The sequence below is a fragment of the Balaenoptera physalus genome, assembly GCF_965194825.1.
Source record: "Balaenoptera physalus genome assembly, chromosome: 2".
Lineage (NCBI taxonomy): Eukaryota > Metazoa > Chordata > Mammalia > Artiodactyla > Balaenopteridae > Balaenoptera > Balaenoptera physalus.
This window is the reverse complement of record NC_138883.1, coordinates 78,314,827-78,336,368: the sequence shown is the minus strand read 5'-3', so window position 1 is coordinate 78,336,368 and position 21,542 is coordinate 78,314,827. Positions and strand designations below refer to the sequence as shown.

Below are 21,542 nucleotides of genomic sequence, written 5' to 3'. Positions count from 1 at the left end.
AAAAGTACAACTTAACTTTTTGGGCTGTCTTATTTCCACATAAAATTTACAAGGCAGAATTTCTGTAAGTTGGTGCTTGTCATGGAGTAGAAGCTCCCGTTCGCTTTCAGTAGATTTGGCCAGTCAGGGGCCTTTAAAACCAAAGAACAGGGAAGCCCAGATCATTCCAGATATCACTCAAGGAATCTGGACATAGCACCAATGACCTCAAGGTCATATATTGGTGCAAACAACACACGGGCAAGTGATTTCACTCACTGCCGTAGATGATAACCCCTAACCTCACTGCTCATTTTTCAAACACATGAGTAATAGAAAGGGCTTGGCAAATGCATTCCCATTCCTGGGGGTGGGTAAAAATAATGCACATACCTTACCAGGGCAGCCCAGAGAAATTATCTTTGTACACAACAGCTGAAATTATATAAACTTGGAAGGCAACAGATTATGAAAACCCTATAAATTTATGTTCTCCTTCCACTCATCTCCCCTCCCCACTAAACTGAGACACCAAGTCTGGGATTTGAGAGTTACAGCTACGATCCTGGCCAAAGTGACCCAATTACAACTGAAAGCTTTTGGCTCCAGGAAGTTTCAATAGACCAGTGTCTGCGGGACCATCACCACCCCTCCCTACCCCCACTCCCACCAAATGCTCAGGGAATAGCCATTATGTCATTAATTCTTAAGAAATATCTATTAAAAAGGCCAAGGGAGTGGAGTAATTTTATGTGTCTTACAGAGGAGGGAACAAGCACGGACATTATTCATAATTTCAAGAGAGGAAGAATATTGGCAGGTCGTGCTGATTTTCTGAACGTTGTCAGGCAAGTTTAGAAAGCAATTGGAAAGTTTATCGGAGTGGCTACTTCTCTGACAGGCACCAGGACAAAGAATCTCAGACAGATTCTGTCTGATGAAGGCGGATTTCTGGCTCCTTGTCAAGGCGCTGACCTACCTTTCCCTGGAACAAATGTAACTTAGAGATAGTAGAAATATGGGCATATTGACAGTGAAAACTCTTATTTTACAGCGCAAAAAGACTATATAAATCAATGTAAGATGAACTACTAGATGTCTGTATACGCTGTTAAAGGAGCTGAAAAACAGGAATGGTCTAGAGATGACCATTTGCAAATAGTTTCAGGAAGGGACACACTCATGCTTGAAGACCCTCAACAAGCTTGTGGGAATAAGCGATGTTCAAGAATTTCTTTGCAAAGCTTTCATGTTTGTTCATAAACTAAGAGATTAATACATAGTCCTAGAGAATACTTCAAGTACTTTCACAATCATGATTTCATTTTATCCTTGTAATGACCCTGTAAAGGGTTGTTATTCCCTATTTGGTAGAGAAAGAATCTGTGTGGAAAAGTTAAACGACTTGCCCTGAAGGTTATCAGAGAGCAAGAAAAAATAGGAGATAGTACTCAGTGTTGCTGGTACAGACAAGAGCTGATGTTTTGAGTTCTGGTTCTCAATTTGGTGAATGTTATGTCTGTGGTGGCAGAGTGGTCTCATGCCACAAATGAAGATGGCACAGGCCTGAGTATGCAATACGAATTTGTCATAGTTAGTATTTAACTTATAGCTAATATTTAAAATGATTGATGGGGGTCAAAGGAAAACAGCTCCAAATCTACATAGTTTCATATTATTTCATAGTTGGAGTTATACATAGTATCTTTTTATTCAAAGATTTGGATTCCTACTGGAGGATCCTGAAGAAGACTTTGTATAATTTCACAACGTAGGACGTATTTTGGATTTGCACAAGTGTAGCTGGATTTTGTTGATGATTCTAAGAATGGCTACTCTCATTTATAAATGTTAAAATCGATCATCCCAGTAAAAGCTGTTACCAACATTAAGTGCAGCAAATTACTGTTTAAATTCAGGGGAAGTGAAGACATACGCTGAGGCTCTTCTACATCCTCTCAAGTGTCCGTCATTATCAATGTCTTCCTAGCTAAAAGCGTACAAACCCTAGAAGTCATCTTCATCTTTCTAGGTCTCGTTTCTCATGTGCCACATGAGGGCACTGAATTAGATGATCAGGAAGGTTCCTTCTAATTCTTAGACTATATCGTACTAGAAAACAGAATCCCAGCCCAGTTTAAGAAGATAATGTATCTGTTTGCTTTAAATCAGTGCCAGTGATGGGAACTTTAAATGCTGTTATAGAAGATGAAACTAGAAACTCGTATCTGAGTTCAGCAGAACTGTAACAATTCCGACAGTTCTGAACTAGGAATGTGGGATGTGCAGAGGGATGCAGACCAGCTCCACTTAAGAGATGCTCACGTCTCTCTCAATGCTGGCAGAGTCCCTGCGGCCAAGATTCAAAACGCTGGATTTTTAAATCTCTGACATATACTCCACTTCAGTCACCATAAAAAGATCTATCAGGCAAGTGTTTCCCAGTCACCTTGTATGGGGACCATTAGGCTAACAAAGCTGGCCTCCAGTGCTGAAACTTCTCAGTTGTTCACAATCACTAAAATTCACTTTCATCTTCATTCTCAGAGAAAAGAAAATAAACATCTGACTTTCAGAAGAGACCAAGGGATCCAACTTGATGCTGGAAATCTGGCCATGGGCACAGAGGGAAGGCGCATAGGAGGCAGGTTCAGAGTTTTCTGGCATTGACTCAATTCGTTTTTTTTCTTTAAAACTTAGAATCTCAGCTCTAAGGTAGGACACAAGCTCACTGCAAACTCCAAGCACCCTCAAGACTGCTACCCTTAAAGAAAAAAAATAGAGACTACACGTGTGCACAGAGTCTTCGGGGGTAACAGCAACCTCACTGTTCAGAAAGATTAAAGAGTTTGAATAAAGGATATTTTCCCCCTCAGATGGAGAAACAAACACATCAAGTACTAACTGCTTTAGTGAAAATCCTTTGTTGAAGAGGCAAATAATTATGATAAGAAATAAGAATAAACTACCAAATGCTTTGATGTTTTAAAAACAAATATTTCAATGTTTTAAAAATGCTCATTCACCAAAACAGAAATAATTAGCTTTATGAGTAAATAACATGTAAGCAAGCATCCAGAGAGAGAAACACAAGGAGTAATAGCAATTTTAAAAGAAAAAGAGAACAAAAGTAAGTTTAATATGCTATTGGGTAAGAAAACATTCAGAGGATTTCCTTGATGGTCAGAGAAGGCTTCCTGGAAGAGGCAAAATGAGGCCACTTCTGGAATACAGAGATTCTGCTTTTGCCTTTTGTATAGAAACAATTAGTCTTCTGTTCCTATAGATGGCATTTAAAAAGCCAGCTGGCCAGCAAAACGCCCTTATTTCCACCTCATAGGAATCTAACTGCACATGAATATATTCTATAGTCTATCAGTTTACTTCTTGCCATAACTCAATTGTTTCATGCGATACGTCCTCTTAAAAGATTTGCTCTGATATTTAATCATTATTGGGATCACATTTTTCAATCAGGAAAACACAATTCCAATGAACTTGTGAAAAACCTTGACCATGATTTTCATGTATAATTTAAGTCAGTGGGCAAACCTGATTTGATTAACAGAAAACTGCATCCAGACTTTTGCCATTTCCCCCCCAAAAAGGCACAGCTCATTTCACAATCATGTTACTTGAGATATGAACCAAGGGATGAACCTCACTATATAATTTAAGAATGAAGAGTTGATGAAACTATCATTCAATATTACACACCTTTCAAAACACTTCTTCAAACCCTCTTAGATTTGAATTTCACAACATCCTGGTGGGTCAGGTGGACTCAGATATTGTTAATCTTGTTTTATAGAGAAGAGAAAATATGGTCTGGAGAAGTGAGATGACCAGCCCAGGATCACATCACAAATCAACAGCAGAACCAAGTACTATACAGTTGACCCTTGAACAACTAGGGGTTAATCTGCATATAGCTTAGAGTCAGCTTCTGTATCCGCGTTTCCTCAGCATCCGCGGATTCAATCAATCACGGACTGTTTCGTACTGTAGTGTTTACTATTGAAAAATATCTGCATATAAGTGGACCCATGCAGTTCAAACCCATGTTGTTCAAGGGCCAACTGTTTCTCCCTAATACCGTCTATGCTATTATCACAACACTAATGCAGAGAAATAGCAGCGGTGGCAGCAACAGTAGCAAAATGAGAGCCGCAATTACTTGCTGAGGTTTGACAGGGTGCCAGGCACTACGGTAGCACATATATATATATATGATGTCATTCGATCATTACTTAGAGCAATAGGGATAGATGTCATCTCACGTGACACTGAGGGGACCAAGGCAGAGGGAAGGAATCAAGCCAGTGCGTGGCACCGTGGCGACTCACCTCCGCATCTGTCTGATGGCTTGTGAATCCTGACCTTGTCCTCTGATGGCTGGCTGGTGGCCTCAGATTTCTAGCCCTCAAGTCTGCTCAGAGTTCACCTTCTCAATGAGGACCACCTTGAACACGCCATTCAAACCTGTAGCCCATCCCTCCCGAACCCCGAAGAAGTAGATCCTCCTTACTCTGCTCTACCACATGATTTGATTTGTTGTTTCTGATGTTTATTGTTAATAGAAGCTCCAGAGGGCAAGGATCTGTTTTCTCATTTGTTTGCTTTTTTTCACCAACATACCCCAGGTGCTCAGACACTGCTATCCACGAGAACTTTTTGTAACGACAGAAATGTTTTATATCTGTGCTATATTGTAGCCACTAGCCAGAAGAATAAAACTGAAGAGTGGCTGGTGCCACTGAAGAACTGAATTTTTAATTTTATCACAAATAGTCACATGTGGCTAAGGGCTACCCGACTGGATAGCATGGGCCTAAAACAAAATCTAGCACAAATAGACTCCCAATAAATATTTGTTCAATGAATGAAGTTATAAATAAGTGAAGAAGACATTTTCCATATAGCCTACAGACTACTTTTCACTAAATTTTATGTATTTTTTCAATAGAATTAGTGGCTGAAAAAAGTCCAGATGAAGAGAACAGTTTGAAAATTCGGACAGCATGACCAAAATAGCAAGCACAGATTTCTCCACCTATTGGCTCCTTTCTGCCATCTGTGACTCAAAACCTTTCAAAACATTTTTTGAAAACAGAGGGAAAGCAAACCAGCAGCACATAATAAATTCCCATGTATGACAAATATATATATATATATATATATATATATAATTACAAAGATTACTATAGTCAGTCAGTACCTTTTTGATCTTGTTTTTTTTCTCATAGGACTCTGACAGAGGTTTCTTCTTCTGCTGAGGTGTGTCTTTGGAGAATAAATACTCAAATTCGCTAGTATCCCGAATATCAGGTTCTTCTAAGGAATCCCATAAGGTTGGTGTAGAATTTTGGCTTAAAAGAGAAAATGCCAAGTTAAACTTAAGAAACAAAAGAGAATAGGATACAGTGAAATCCTTAATTCATTTATTTAACTCCTTAAAAAAACTCTAATAACGCTTGAAGAAAAGCTTTTTACGATTACAGATTTTTTAAGTCAAAATATACTAAGTATTAAAGCAAACACACATTTCCGAAACAGAATGGTCCTTAGATATAACCAAAGAGAGAGAACCAAAGAAACCCCGTGAGATCAGAACTCCTGGGATTCAGATTGTTGAGGCAGGAAAACTGCCCCTCCCTCGCTTTGTGTCATTTCCATGACGGGTAGAAATGGGCATCGTATAAAGATTGAAACAATAGCCAATTCTGAGACATTCATAGGATAACTCTTAAATAGAATGAAAATGGAGTGCTTGGGTGAAGATGTGCCCTCTTTTGAATTTTTTTCTATTCGTTTTAAATACGGTTCTCAGGTTTAGCTCGGGTTAACGCAGCGTGGGACCCATATACGTGAACAGGCTGTGCTCATTTAGAAATACTTGATTTTATAATACACCACCCAACAACAGGATTAACAATAAAAACAAAGCAAAACCCCTACTGCACCAGCCCCCGCAGAGATTTCAGCAAAAGTAGCCATGGGGAGACTGTGTTTTGTTTGTTTGATTGGTTTTTTTTCCTCTCTCTAAAAACAGGGATACCCTAGTTTTGAAACAAAGAAAGGGAAGAAGATATGGGAAATCAGGTTCAGAACAACTGCCTCTGAGAGCTGCCTTAGATGGTTTACTATCCAGGCTCCTTTCAGTCAGAACACATTTTCTCCCAAACGTCTACTTTCTTAACTTACTTTCTCGTCTTATTTTTAAACACTTTTAATGCTCATAGACCTTTTAAAAAAAGTCTCATCTACACATCAAACATACACATCAAACGTGTACGTTATGACCCATAATATCTACAAGTACTTATCTTTGTTTCGATATGCATTTTCCCAATGAAAACTAAAAGAACTATTACTACATGGGGTGGTCCACACAAATTTTTTGATACTAAAAGACAATTTTTCTTTTTTCTTTTTTTAATTTTTAAATTTTATTTATTTTTTTATACAGCAGGTCCTTATTAGTCATCCATTTTATACACATCAGTGTATACATGTCAATCCCAATTGCCCAATTCATCACACCACCATCCCCACCTGCCTGCCGCTTTGACAGTTTTTCATATTTGAAACAGTTGGCAACACTGGCTTTTCAGATCTGAGTGTTCACATTTTGCTATGTGTCTGCCTTTCCTGTGAAATATGACATTTGGGTTCTGGCCCGTAACAAAACTGAACATTTGCTTCTCTCCACTTTTTTTTTTTAATTATAATTTTTCTAATATAATATTTGAGGCATTAAGAACATATATGTGACGTATGTAAGTTATAATGTATAATAGTATAATGAATACCTGTGAAATCATCACCCAAGGGCTAGAACCTTTCCAGTGAGGTACTTCCATCTATGTGCTCCTTCCTCAGCACCACCCCCTCCCTCCCCCCCGCCCCCCTTAACTTCAATTCGAAACATGAACATCTTTAATGTTAAATGCTTTTCTCAGCTGCGCTTGGGAAAAGGGGATATTGGTAGGAGAAGACAGCCAGGAAATTCTGGAGCATGCAGCCTCAGAGCTGCTGGTCTGGGCCTCAGGAAGGTTCTGGGAAGCTGAGGAGAGGATGCCTAGAGGGAGGTGATGTGACCCAAAAAGCAGATTACTCAGACCCATCCCCCATCTCCTGCACCTGTACCGCTTGGCTCCCCCTCCAAGGACTCTGAGCCCAGGTCAGTAATGACGAGCGCTATAACCCACTTATATTCTGAAGTAAATAGGCTTTGGCAGTCAGGTTGCACACCTCATCACCATCTACAACATTGTTTCGATGGGAAAAGGCATTTCCAAAAATGAGTAACAGAATTTTGGAATACCGCCTCTCAGCGGGTTGGGGGGCAACTGGGCTGGTGGGGCAGTAACAAGGACTTGCTCACAATGGACCGTCTGCCATCATGGCCAACTCTTTTCTGACCACTGAACACACAATTTGAGCTCAAAAAAAGAGGAAGAGGAAGGCAGAAGGAGGAGGAGGTGGGGGAAGAAGAAGTGGGGAGGGGACAGATGCGGGAGTAAGCAGGGAGGAGGGTGCAGGGGGAGGAGGAGAAGATACTTTCTCACCAGGAAGATACTTATTAGGAAGCCGAAAAGGTAGACAGATAAGGATTTCTTTCTTCCTTTTTTATTTTTTTAAACTAAATGGCTTTTCCCTATTCTAGAAACCAGAAAACAGACATCAAAGAAAGCAAAATGGCAAAAGTTAAAAATCATGTTAGTAGTGAAAAGCAATCTAAGTGGATGAGAGGCAGTGTGTATATAATAGAGAAAATTCATATTTTATTCTTAGTTCCCCAGAAGACCAAGACCAAAGTTTATTACGTGCTCATTACATGAAGTGCTTACCCCTCTGGTTGTACAAAATATCATCTCCTTTCAAAGAACACATTCCAGATAATTTTACTTTTGTCCATAATGAATAGTACACAGGATCTTCAGACCATTTCAGTTTAAAAGACGTATTCATGCTCTGAGGTACAAAAACATTTTGAGGGACCCATAATAAGAGAGACTAAACCCCTGTGCCTGGAACTCAGGCTTGAGGCTGACATGTTCACCAAGCAGGGCTCTCCTGATGTCCCAGGTCAGGAAAGTTGGAACATTCATCTACTTTTCATTTTGCCCAAAACGCAATCCCTGGTGGTGGCAGGACTCCAAACTCCACATGCTGTTCTCCCTCTGCTCCTGGCAGTGTCCACATTTCCCCTTTTTATAAGAACACCAGTCATTTTGGATTAGAGGCCCACCCTACTCCAGTCTGAGATCATCTCAACCTAACTAATCACATCTGCAATAGCCCTATTTCCAAATAAGGTCACAGTCTGAGGTACAGGGGATTAGGGCACTGGCAAATCAATTTGCAGGGAGGCAATTCAACCCACCACAAAACTGAAGCCCTACATTTATGGCGAAACTAATAAGAGCTTGAGCATTCAATTGTTCTCTTTCTCAAAATGGCCAACTATGTAAGGAGAGAAAAATACAATGATTATCTCCAGCTCGTCTTTGTTGTCTTAAACAGTGGATGAAGGTACCACATCTCCCAGTGCTTACTGTTATACCACTGGTATGGTCTAGGTTATTGTTTGCTCATGAAGTCTTATGGGAATGAAGCTGAGGCAGGCTAGGGAGACCCAGGTGTGGAACAGCTCCGTGTGCCCTCAGAATACATGCTGCCAGGGCTGACAGGTGGGCTCATCACCCTGGAATGGCTGCACATTAATTTGAGAACACTAATAAGGGAACACGGCTACAAATAAATATACTGAGAAATTACTGCTTAGGAAATGTCATCTGAGTCTTGAATGGGAATACTAGAACTTTAGTTAATGGTAGGAGTTATTTCAGGACCATCTGAAATGGTTTTTTAACCACTCATTTGGGAAATTTAAATATAGAGCATTAAAAAAATACCTTCTTTGCCCTTAATTTTTAGTGAGAGGAAAGGGACCAAATATGAAGTATACAATCAACTTAGTTCACCATATGCTTAGTGTCAAGGTGTGCCCCACCCCTCCTAGAATGATTTCTAGTTGCTTTCTCACTGTGAATTGCAGTTTATTTTGTTCAGTGTACTGCCTTCCCCAAGCGAAATGTTATAGAAATAGAAAAATTCACCACCACATCTTGATTTTGGGAATTAAGTTCAAAAATTTAAGTGTAAGAATCTGTTCTATATTTGCTGTTCTTTGCAAACAATGAACTTCGCACCTAGAGAGTAGTCAAGAAGCAACTCAACATCTTTCTCGTTGTCCTTTTGATGGTTTCCAAAATGAGGCAGAAGAAATCTGATCAGATCTGTTCGAATGGAAATTTCCAAGCAACCATCTCTTGCTGCCTTACAGACCCACCTTAACAACCTATGCAAGTGGAAGATGCTTTTTAGCTACCTACCCACTGGCACTTTCTCTGGAGGGCAACAAGGTATAAAGATGTGAGGGCACTCAGTAGCGAGGGGTAACAAGAGTTCAAGCAGAGAGAGTTGATATTTTAAGACTCCTCTCTGACCTAAAGAGCTAATGATTCAGCTATGTCCGGCTCTTTTAATAAAAATCGAAAAATTACACCTACCTGTTGAATATACACATTATAGGGTTGATGATACCATCTAAAGACAAGAGAGATAATCTAAAAATCTTCAGTGAACCTGAAGTATAGAATCAGGGTCAATGTCTTTGTGATTACTCACTAATTGCAGAGATGTTGGAGAGCCCTGGGTTCTTCTCTAGTCTGGGAAATGGAATATATACTTTCGAGAAGGGTCTGACACAGAACACGTCGTTTCTCCCAGCATCAATCCATAGAGAACACAGAGAAGACCTAGTGGAGACATTCTCCTCAAAACATTCCAGCCTTGTTTATCCAAGGCATTCACTAGCACATCTGAGAACGAGTGCCACACTACAAAGATGCTGAACCAGCAGGAATACAACATCACTTGCCCAAAATCCTGCAAATTCACAAGCTGAGAATGGGCCAGGGGAGTTGAGCTTACCTCTTATCGCTTATTTGTATCCTAGTCCAGTACAGAGGCTTCATGGGACAACTGGGTTCGACGGCTGGCTTCCGAGGACACAGGCTAGCAGAAGCGTGGACTCCGAAGAAGAGTCCAGGAGGAGGTGGAGGCGCAGGTCCTGGGGGTGGCGGGGGAGGAGGAGGCCCCCCACTGTTGGGCGGAGCGGTGGAGTGAGGAAGTGGGGGGGGTGGGGGAGGGGGGGGAGGTCCAGCACTTGGAGGCAGAGGAGGTGGCGGAGGCGGGGGAGGTCCAGTATTCACAGGTGGTGGCGGAGGTGCCAGTGGTGGTCCAAGTGCGGGTGGGAGGGGAGGAGGGGGAGGGATGGCTGCCGGTAGGGGTGGTGCGGGAGGGGGAGGGGGAGGGGGAGGCGTTGCCTTCTGCTGACTCGATGAGATGCTTTCCGCAGATTGAAGTGGTACACTGGTGTCTTTGCTGTCATTTGGGGGAGAGAGCTGGCTTAAAGAGGAGATAGTCAGCTTTTTGGGTATTATTTGGTTACTTCTGGTTGTCCTGTCTTCACCTTCGCAGGGTTTGAGGAAAGTCTCTCTGTCTGTCTGGATGCACACATTTCTGAAAGTCTTTGGAGGGCAGTCATCGTCGGTGGAGACACACACATCCCTCATCTCTTCACATCCTCCTCGCCATTGGTGTTCTATCTCGTATTTGAGATTTTCAATGGTTTCTTCTAGTCTCGCTGTTATCACCGCATGCTCACCCCGGATATGAAAGGCTTGAAGTTCGAACTGAGCCTGTAGAGATATCAGTGGGAAAGAAAGCAAAAAATTTATCAAAAACAATTATCAGAAATAAAATATTCAATAGCATCCCCACACCACCATAGCACAAGGCCGCATAAACACAGGGAAAGACAGAGACGTTCTTCTGAGAATCCAACAGGGTGTAAATTCCACCTTGTGAATTTTCCAAGGACTTAAAACAGTTGGAGTAAAAGCACAATTTCATCCAGTCTGAGCTCACAGGGAACAATAACCATGGATTAAGGGTAAAAGTAAAACTGTCGTCTAAGAATTTTCATTGGTTTATAATATCAAATGCAAAACAAAACTTTTAATAAAGATTTGAACATGCCTGGATATATCTGTTATTACCTTTGGTTTTGGAAAAAGAACAAAAAAAAAGGTTTGGAGATACTTTTGGCTAGGAGCTGCAGTTCTCACAGTTTTCCATAGAATGTCTCACCTCCGGGGTTTCCAGGCCAGCACAGCAGAAAGAAAAGATTCGAGAAGAAGCTATGACGCGTGTGCATTTTTTTTAGTTTCCAAATCAAAGCCGCCCAAGATCAGTATTTGAGTCTGTTTTATAATCATTCATAATTTAGTAATAAATGCATAGAAAATGAGCTTATTAAGGTTTGCTTTTTTTCTTTTCCACATACTCTATATTTTCAACTATAGTTTATATGAAGCCAGTCTTTTTAATGCTCATCTTCTCAGTTATGTCAATACCTTGAGTCTACAGTTTTTCACTTATCAGCACAAACTGGCGTACTCTTGGCTATTAACTAGTCCATTTCCCAGCATTCAACGCCATTTAGCCTACAACAGTTAACTGGGAGGCAGCCAAATTTACAATTTTATATTTGAGTTTTTCCAAAATCCAATTTAGTGATAATTAAACATTTTTGGTGAATTTATTTAATTTCTGCCTTCCCCATCAGACTATAAACTCCACAAGAAGAAATCAGGGACAGTATCTGCCTTTATTTCTGTATCCCGGCAGCTAAAACGGCAAGTACCCACTACTGATGAGATGGATGGATAAAAACCACTGCAACAGGGCTTTCCTGCTGGCTCAGTGGTTAAGAATCCGCCTGCCAATGCAGGGGACATGGGTTCGAGCCCTGGTCCGGGAAGTTCCCACACGCCGCGGAGCAATGAAGCCCGTGCGCCACAACTACTGAGCCTGTGCTCTAGAGCCCAAAAGCCACAACTACTGAGTCCTCGTGCCCCAACTACTGAAGCCCGCGCGCCTAGAGCCCGTGCTCCGCAACAAGAGAAGCCACTGCAAAGAGAAGCCCACGGACCACAACAAAGATTAGCCCCCTCTCGCTGCAACTAAAGAAAAAGCCTGCGCGCAGCAAATGAGGACCCAATGCAGCCATAAATAAATAAATTTATTAAAAAAAAAAACTGCAATAGTTATATTCAGTCATTGTCCCAAGAGTCTTCCTATGGCTAATAAGACTTTCTTCACTGTAATTTCAGCCCACAAATGTCTAGAACACCAAGGGGTATATAAGTACAGATCCATTTTACATTAAAAAGGTAAAGAAATATTTTCAGTGGCCTAAGTCAGTCAAGGTCATGACACAGGAAAATTCTCCATCTTCATTAAGATAACTTTTAACTGTATTTTTACTAGCTTCACCTTTTGCTTCATAAACCAACCCCCAAATAACTGTGGTCAGAAGAACTAGAGACAGGTTTTTCTAAAGCTGAACTTCTCATATGTGGACATGGCAGCCGCGATCCAACTCTGAGAAAATTGGCAAGTTCAGGGTCCCATCTATTTCTTTGTAACATACAGGGTTAAGCAGCACCTGAGTTCTGGATTCAAACCACTTGGTTCACATCCTGGTTTAGCCACTTGCTAGCTCTATGACCTTGGGCAGGGAACTCTGTCTTCAAGCCTGAGTTTCCTCAAGTGTATAATGCGGAAAGTAGTAGACCGTCTCTAGGGTTTTTATAAAGGTAAAATGAAATACTTCCTATAAAGAGGCAGGCATTATGCCTGGAGCACTAGTTCTGAACAAATATTACTGTTAGTTACTGTTGCTAAGGATAATATTAGAGTAAGAGACTAACAGATTTCTAAACATTCTTCAAAATTTCCAAACAATGTCACCTTTGTGGAGTGACAGGCATAAAACTAGGAAAAGCTTAAGCAGTCAGGATGAACGATGTACTACAAATACAAAAGTTTACCCAATCTTTCACGAGTTCTACTATCAAATGGCTGAAAGTACTTTCAAGCTTCATTCAACTCTGAGATCAAGATGACCTTTGTTTGGATGCCCTACCCATCTCCATCTCCCTCTGCCTCCCCTGCCCACCTCCAGCCACATTCCAGCCCTGATTCCCACCCTGAATTATCACACATATTTAAATTTCATTTTAGCGACTAGTTTAGTTCTGCCACAGCAAACTAAATCTTGAATGTTGTTCCCGACTAACCTTCTTCCAAGCAGGTTAACAGTCAGGTAATATTGATGAGCCAATAATTTTCACTTAATCTTCAACTTCTTAATAATATGAAAAAGTTGCAAAGACATGTTCCACAGAAAAACCTTCCTTTTATCACACAACTGGACTGTATCTACACAAAGCACTCCACCTCTCCTGCTTTCCACCCCTCAACCAATGACCTTCTGAATCTGCTGAATCTGATGTATACATCTATATATATCATTCTGGTGGCTCTGTAATTCATTTCCTTAGTGTGGTGGGTAGAACACAAATTGGTTAGGTTACTTAACCTCTCTATACCTCAGTTTTCTTATAAGGAAAATGGGGGTAATAACAGAACCTACCCTGCAAGGCAGTTACGTGAAGTAGATGAGTTAATACATGTAAAACTACATATAGAGGAGTGTTTGGAACACAGGAGGTGCTATAGAAGTTTGCTGCCATTATTATTTTGTCTCTTTGCTGCCCGACACATCACTTGCTTTCGGCTCTCAGCATGTCCCCCAGCACCATGCTCTATCCATCTAAAGCAAAAATAAAGATATCAAAATCCTTTTTTAATCCCTTCTAGCTGTCGCCCTTTCTTTCTCACACTACCTCTTTTTCTTCACAACAGAGTTTTGTCTTTTGTTTTGTTTTTTTAAGAAAACACACAACTCTTGCTGTATCTATTTTCTTATCCATGCTTCTTTTAACCAATGACCATTGGTTTCTGCCCCCACTATCTTCTTAAAGCTCCATGATTTGAGTGTTACGTCTGATCAGCACTTTTCAGTGATTTCTGTCCTCTCAGCTGCATTGTTAAAGTTGACTGCTGCCTTGCCTTGAAATTCTCTCTGCTTCCCTGAACTTCGATACTCTCTCCACCCACCGCCATTTTCTTCCTATTTCTTGGCTCTCTCCAGTCAATCTGTGGACTCCTCTTCCTCCAGTCATCCCTCAAATGTTATTCTCCAGGTATGTCCCTTGACATTTTATCCTTCTCACACTACACAATCTCTCTCGGTCATCTTGTGTACTCATGAGGTAAATTACACTCATTGACTATATACTGCAACTTCCAAATTGGTATCTAAAAACCATAATTCCAACTATCCTCTGGAACTGTTCTACCTGAGTATTCTTAATCAGCCACCTCAGACTCAACACGTCTGAAAATGAACTCATGATTGTCAAACCTCAATTTCCTCCTCCTCTGAAATTCTTCTTTGCAATTAATCCTCCCAACCCATCACATCCAGAAACCTGGATATTATGCTGGATTCCTTGCTCTCTCTCATTCCCAACATACTACTTATCAATGAGTTTCATTAATTTCTCTGACTCATTCCTTTCCTTCTACCCCCACCGCCTCAACTCTTCATTGGGTCTTCTCTACCTGGACAGTGGCAAGAGCCACCTCACTAATTTTCCTGATCCCAGTTTAGCCACATTGGTTCCATGATGATTTTTTAAAAAAATAAATGCAGATCTTTATTCTAAAATCCCTTCAATAATTGGCCATTACTTATAAGCTAATGCTAAAATTTTTTAGCATGGCCACTCTGAAAACTCTTCTCTTTTCTGCCAATTTTTTCCACTTTTGGCTCCTGCTTCTTCTCCAAATATGTCCTGATTCCAGTCCTACATAACTTCTCTCTCTCCCGGGACCACGCTCTTTCATGCATGTGGGTCTCTGCAAATACTGTCGTCTCTCAACGACTCTCCCGTCTGCTGCAAACACCCAAGGTAAGGGGACAGACTACCAAACATAGATTCCATGAATGGCTTCCTCACAAACTGTATTCATTAATATGAAGAATTACCAAATAAGAACTATGGAATGTCCATGTACTCCATACTAATATGCTGAGACTACAGTAAGAAACTCTTCTAACCATCAAAATTTAAATGGCCCATATAAAGAAACCACTTACCTTTGTCCTTTCCTGCTCCACAACTCCTTTTGACCACTCCAATCTCAGGTTCAGAAGCTCAGCATGACATAGTAATTCAAAGTGATTCATGTAATAAGCACCTCATTCATTCTTTATCTGTCCACATGTAATAGGGAAGAACAAATCTGACTTCATATTAGATCTATTCCTTTCGCTTTCACCTTTGGGCTTTGTGGCCTATGCTCAGTCATGCTGGTTCTGCACCTTTTATAAAAGAATGTGGCCTATAGCCTGAAATATACAGGATAGCCTATTCTCAGGGCTCTAACCTTTAAGAGTCCATTCATGTGGAGATAAAATTTGCAGAACAGAGAACAGCATTTGTCTGTTGGAGGTTTACAGGAACATCATGACCTGGCCTACATGGACAGCTGCAAGAACAAAGGATTCCGACACCAAGGAGTTTGCAACAACTAATCATGCCCCTCCCTCATCTTGCCTTTAAAAGTGCTTTGCTGAAACCCTTTGGAGAGTTTGGGGCTTTTTGGCACGAGCCACCCATCTCCTTGCATGGCCCTGCAATAAATCTTTCTCTGCTCTAAACTTGTGTGGCACCACTGTGTGTCGGAAACACTAACTTGCGTTCAGTAACACATATCCTATCAATTATTTCAAATTGTTCCTGGCTCTATTACAAATAGACATCTCAAATCTGCACATATCATGAATCAAGCCTTCAGGAAAGTTATTTTTTAACACTATTTTACACTCCACTTCCTGTTAAGTGCCACTTCTACTTTGCACATGGAAATCATATATTGTTTTCCCTCCTTTATCTAGAGCCATAACTAGAAGGACTGTTAACGACTTGATGAATCAAACATAGAGAGTAGAACTTTCTGTTGAATAATCATGTACTCCCAGGCAGGACCCTGGAAATCTTTATGGAATGTCAAGCCCAGACCCTCACAGCTGAAATTACAGATAAGGCTGAATCAAGGGAACATAATGCTTTTAAACCCTACTGACTTTCTTTTCAGTCTCCTTTACTTTCACATTGAACATGGTGCTTGTACATGGTACACAAAACAATTTACAAACCTTCCAATCATTTTTAGATAAACGTTCTTTAGAACATATGAAACATTATGAGTTTCCCTCTCCCCAAACCTCCCTGCTAAAAATCTGTTGTTTTTCTGCATTCACCCCAACATATCATTTGAAAGGAGACAGGTCTAAAGTTTTGACATCTTTCCAGCCTGCCCCAAGTTTTATCTCCAGACTTCATCCAAATTTTATCTATCTCCCTTTACTTTTAACTTGATTGTTTCTATTGCTTTCATTTTTAATCACATCCTCTTCCCACCTGCAACAGTCTGTTAATCTATATCTATCTCCTTCTAAGCAATATGCAAATTCACAATCTTTAAGAGCGCAATCGCAATTAAACCACTCTGTTCCAATCACCCTTTTCCTTGATTGACACTGTTTTTATCTGTTTAATGTAGTGGTTCTCAGCCTGCTCCCCAACAGAAACACCTACAGAGCTTTGTAGAAAATATTGACGGGCAGGACCATCTCAAAAGATAATCATTCAATTGGTCTGAGATGGTGGTGCCCTTGCACTGGTATCCTTAAAGCTCCCCAAGGGATTCCAATGGGTAGCCAGAGTTGAAACCAACAGTAACTGTTCTTAATCTTTATTCTGCTCTGAAACACAGCTGAGATAGTATGGCACTACAATATTGGTAGAATTTTTTGGCAATGACTTTTTTTTTTTTCACACATACACACTGTATTTTATTTTTACAAGAGATAAATAGACTGACACCAAGCATTGTAAATGGATGACCACAACAAAAGCAACAATGATTGCAATTACCAAACACGAAACACACTCATACTATGTCATAATATTGACATTCAGTCGAGTAATCTTCCACTGTAACAGCTCCTTTACTTTGCAGTGAAAATTGATTTGTATAGTCTTTGCCTCTGAGTCCTTGTGGGATTTTTTTTTTAAATAGTTCAAACAGAAAGTCACAAGAATTATAATCATCCTCATCAGTTCACTCAGTCCCATGTAATTAATTTTTTTTTCATCTTGATCTTTTGTTAGCACTTTTATGAGTTCATCAGTTTTTCATTAGAGTTCTGAAAATGCTTATTCATTCAGTTCAGCAGTACAGTCAGTTACCAGAAACCTGTACTTGTCAGAGTCTTTTCCATGAATTCCTTGAAGATGAAACCCTTTTATAGGAACATATTTGCAAAAGCATCAGAGTACACCCAGAACTGTCTGTAAATGACAAAACACTTAAAAATCACCATGGTTAAAGATCTGATGAAAGTTCATAATAATACAATTGACAAGGAAATTTAGTTATTTCTGAGATATACATTTTAAAGTAATAACTACAATTATGACATAACATTACACCAGAACATATAAGATTTTTAGAAATTTCATGTAATGTCTGAAACATTTATGTTAACATATTTCCATACAAATAACCCAATGAAAGTTTAGTATTAGTCGTTTTGTTCATTTTTTTATACTGCAGGTTCTTATTAGTCATCATTTTTATACACATCAGTGTATACATGTCAATCCCAATCGCCCAATTCAGCACACCACCATCCCCACCCCACCGCAGTTTTCCCCCCTTGGTGTCCATATGTCTGTTCTCTACATCTGTGTCTCAACTTCTGCCCTGCAAACCAGCTCATCTGTACCAATTTTCTAGGTTCCACATACATGCGTTAATATACGATATTTGTTTTTCTCTTTCTGACTTACTTCACTCTGTATGACACTCTCTAGATCCATCCACGTCTCAACAAATGACTCAACTTAGTTCCTTTTTATGGCTGAGTAATATTCCATTGTATATATGTACCACAACTTCTTTATCCATTCATCTGTCGATGGGCATTTAGGTTGCTTCCATGACCTGGCTATTGTAAATAGTGCTGCAATGAACATTGGGGTGCATGTGTCTTTTTGAATTATGGTTTTCTCTGGGTATACACCCAGTAGTGGGATTGCTGGATCATATGGTAAATCTATTTTTAGTTTTTTAAGGAACCTCCATACTGTTCTCCATAGTGGCTGTATCAATTTACATTCCCACCAACAGTGCAAGAGGGTTCCCTTTCCTCCACACCCTCTCCAGCATTTGTTGTTTGTAGATTTTCTGATGATGCCCATTCTAACAGCAGTGAGGTGATACCTCATTGTAGTTTTGATTTGCATTTCTCTAATAATTAGTGATGTTGAGCATCTTTTCATGTGCTTCTTGGCCATCTGTATGTCTTCTTTGGAGAAATGTCTATTTAGGTCTTCTGCCCATTTTTGGATTGGGTTGTTTGTTTCTTTAATATTGAGCTGAATGAGCTGTTCATATATTTTGGAGATTAATCCTTTGTCCGTTGATTCGTTTGCAAATATTTTCTCCCATTCTGAGGGTTGTCTTTTCATCTTGTCAATGGTTTCCTTTGCTTCACAAAAGCTTTGAAGTTTCATTAGGTCTCATTTGTTTATTTTTGTTTTTATTTCCATTACTCTAGGAGGTGAATCAAAAAATATCTTGCTGTGATTTATGTCAAAGAGTGTTCTTCCTATGTTTTCCTCTAAGAGTTTTATAGCGTCCGGTCTTACATTTAGGTCTCGAATCCATTTTGAGTTTTTGTGTATGGTGTTAGGGACTGTTCCAATTTCATTCTTTTACATGTAGCTGTCCAGTTTTCCCAGCACCACTTATTGAAGAGACTGTCTTTTCTCCATTGTATATCTTTGCCTCCTTTGTCATAGATTAGTTGACCATAGGTGCATGGGTTTATCTCTGGGCTTTCTATCTTGTTCCATTGATCTATGTTTCTGTTTTTGTGCCAGTACCATATTGTCTTGATTACTGTAGCTTTGTAACATAGTCTGAAGTCACGGAGTCTGATTCCTCCAGCTCCGTTTTTTTCCCTCAAGACTGCTTTGGCTATTCGGGGTCTTTTGTGTCTCCATACAAATTTTAAGATGATTTGCTCTAGTTCCGTAAAAAATGCCATTGGTAATTTGATAGGGATTGCATTCAATCTGTAGATTGCTTTGGGTACTATAGTCATTTTCACAATATTGATTCTTCCAATCCAAGAACATGGTATATCTCTCCACCTGTTGGTATCACCTTTAATTTCTTTCATCAGTGTCTTATAGTTTTCTGCATACAGGTGTTTTGACTCCTTAGGTAGGTTTATTCCTAGGTATTTTATTTTTTTTGTTGCAATGGTGAATGGGAGTGTTTCCATAATTTCTCTTTCAGATTTTTCATCATTAGTGTATAGGAATGCAAGAGATTTCTGTGCATTAATTTTGTATCCTGCAACTTTACCAAATTCATTGATTAGCTCTAGTAGTTTTCTGGTGGCAGTTTTAGGATTCTCTATGTATAGTATCATGTCATCTGCAAACAGTGACAGTTTTACTTCTTCTTTTCCAATTTGGATTCCTTTTATTTCTTTTTCTTCTCTGATTGCCATGGCTAGGACTTCCAAAACTATGTTGAATAATAGTGGTGAGAGTGGACATCCTTGTCTCGTTCTTGATCTTAGAGGAAATGCTTCCAGTTTTTCACCATTGAGAATGATTGCTATGGGTTTGTCGTATATGGCCTTTATTATGTTGAGGTGGGTTCCCTCTATGCCCACTTTCTGGAGAGTTTTTATCATAAATGGGCGTTGAATTTTGTCACAAGCTTTTTCTGCATCTATTGAGATGATCATATGGTTTTTATTCTTCAATTTGTTAATATGGTGTATCACATTGATTGATTTTCATATATTGAAGAATCCTTGCATCCCTGGGATAAATCCCACTTGATCATGGTGTATGATCCTTTTAATGTGTTGTTGGATTCTGTTTGCTAGTATTTTGTTGAGGATTTTTGCATCTATATTCATCAGTGATATTGGTCTGTAATTTTCTTTTTTTGTAGTATCTTTGTCTGGTTTTGGTATCAGGGTGATGGTGGCCTCATAGAATGAGTTTGGGAGTGTTCCTTCCTCTGCAATTTTTTGGAAGAGTTTGAGAAGGATGGGTGTTAGCTCTTCTCTAAATGTTTGATAGAATTCACCTGTGAAGCCATCTGGTCCTGGACTTTTGTTTGTTGGAAGATTTTTAATCACAGTTTCAATTTCATTACTTGTGATTGGTCTGTTCATATTTTCTGTTTCTTCCTGGTTCAGTCTTGGAAGGTTATACCTTTCTAAGAATTTGTCCATTTCTTCCAGGTTGTCCATTTTATTGGCATAGAGTTGCTTGTAGTAGTCTCTTAGGATGCTTTGTATTTCTGCGGCGTCTGTTGTAACTTCTCCTTTTTCATTTCTAATTTTATTGATTTGAGTCCTCTCCCTCTTTTTCTTGATGAGTCTGGCTAATGGCTTATCAATTTTGTTTATCGTCTCAAAGAACCAGCTTTTAGTTTTATTGATCTTTGCTATTGTCTTCTTTGTTTCTATTTCATTTATTTCCGCTCTAATCTTTATGACCTTCTGCTAACTTTGGGTTTTGCTTGTTCTTCTTTTTCTAGTTCCTTTAGGTGTAAGGTTAGATTGTTTACTTGAGATTTTTCTTATTTCTTTAGGTAGGCTTGTATAGCTATAAACTTCCCTCTTAGAACCGCTTTTGCTGCATCCCATAGGTTTTGGATCGTCGTGTATTCATTGTCATTTGTCTCTAGGTATTTTTTTATTTCCTCTTTGATTTCTTCAGTGATCTCTTCGTTATTTAGTAACGTATTGTTTAGCCTCCATGTGTTTGTGTTTTTTACGTTTTTTTCCCTGTAATTCGTTTCTAATCTCATAGCATTGTGGTCAGAAAAGATGCTTGATATAATTTCAATTTTCTTAAATTTGCTGAGGCTTGATTTGTGACCCAAGATGTGATCTATCCTGGAGAATGTTCTGTGCACACTTGAGAAGAAAGTGTAATCTGCTGTTTTTGGATGGAATGTCCTATAAATATCAATTAAATCTATCTGGTCTATTGTGTCATTTAAAGCTTCTGTTTCCTTATTTATTTTCATTTTAGATGATCTGTCCATTGGTGTAAGTGAGGTGTTAAAATCCCCCACTATTATTGTGTGACTGTTGATTTCCTCTCTTATAGCTGTTAGCAGTTGCCTTATGTATTGACATGCTCCTATGTTGGGTGCGTATATATTTATAATTGTTATATCTTCTTCTTGGATTGATCCCTTGATCATTATGTAGTGTCCTTCCTTGTCTCTTGTAACATTCTTTATTTTAAAGTCTATTTTATCTGATATGAGTATAGCTACTCCAGCTTTCTTTTGATTTCCATTTGCATGGAATATCTTTTTCCATCCCCCTCACTTTCAGTCTGTATGTGTCCCTAGGTCTGAAGTGGTTCTCTTGTAGACAGCATACATATGGGTCTTGTTTT

The 21,542-nt window shown here is 39.5% G+C and overlaps 1 protein-coding gene across 6 annotated transcripts in view; it reads right to left on the bottom strand.

Annotated features, from left to right (window-relative positions):
• The window catches only part of FMN1 (formin 1), a 467,455-nt gene that overhangs the window by 225,418 nt on the left and 220,495 nt on the right, over positions 1-21,542 (bottom strand). For all 6 annotated transcript variants that reach the window (XM_082452361.1, XM_082452358.1, XM_082452359.1 and 3 more), the window contains 2 exons: positions 9,982-10,751; positions 5,198-5,348 (listed from right to left, as the gene is read on the bottom strand). In XM_082452361.1, the coding sequence (XP_082308487.1) occupies positions 5,198-5,348; positions 9,982-10,751 (921 nt within the window). The remainder of the gene's footprint in view (positions 1-5,197; positions 5,349-9,981; positions 10,752-21,542) is intronic.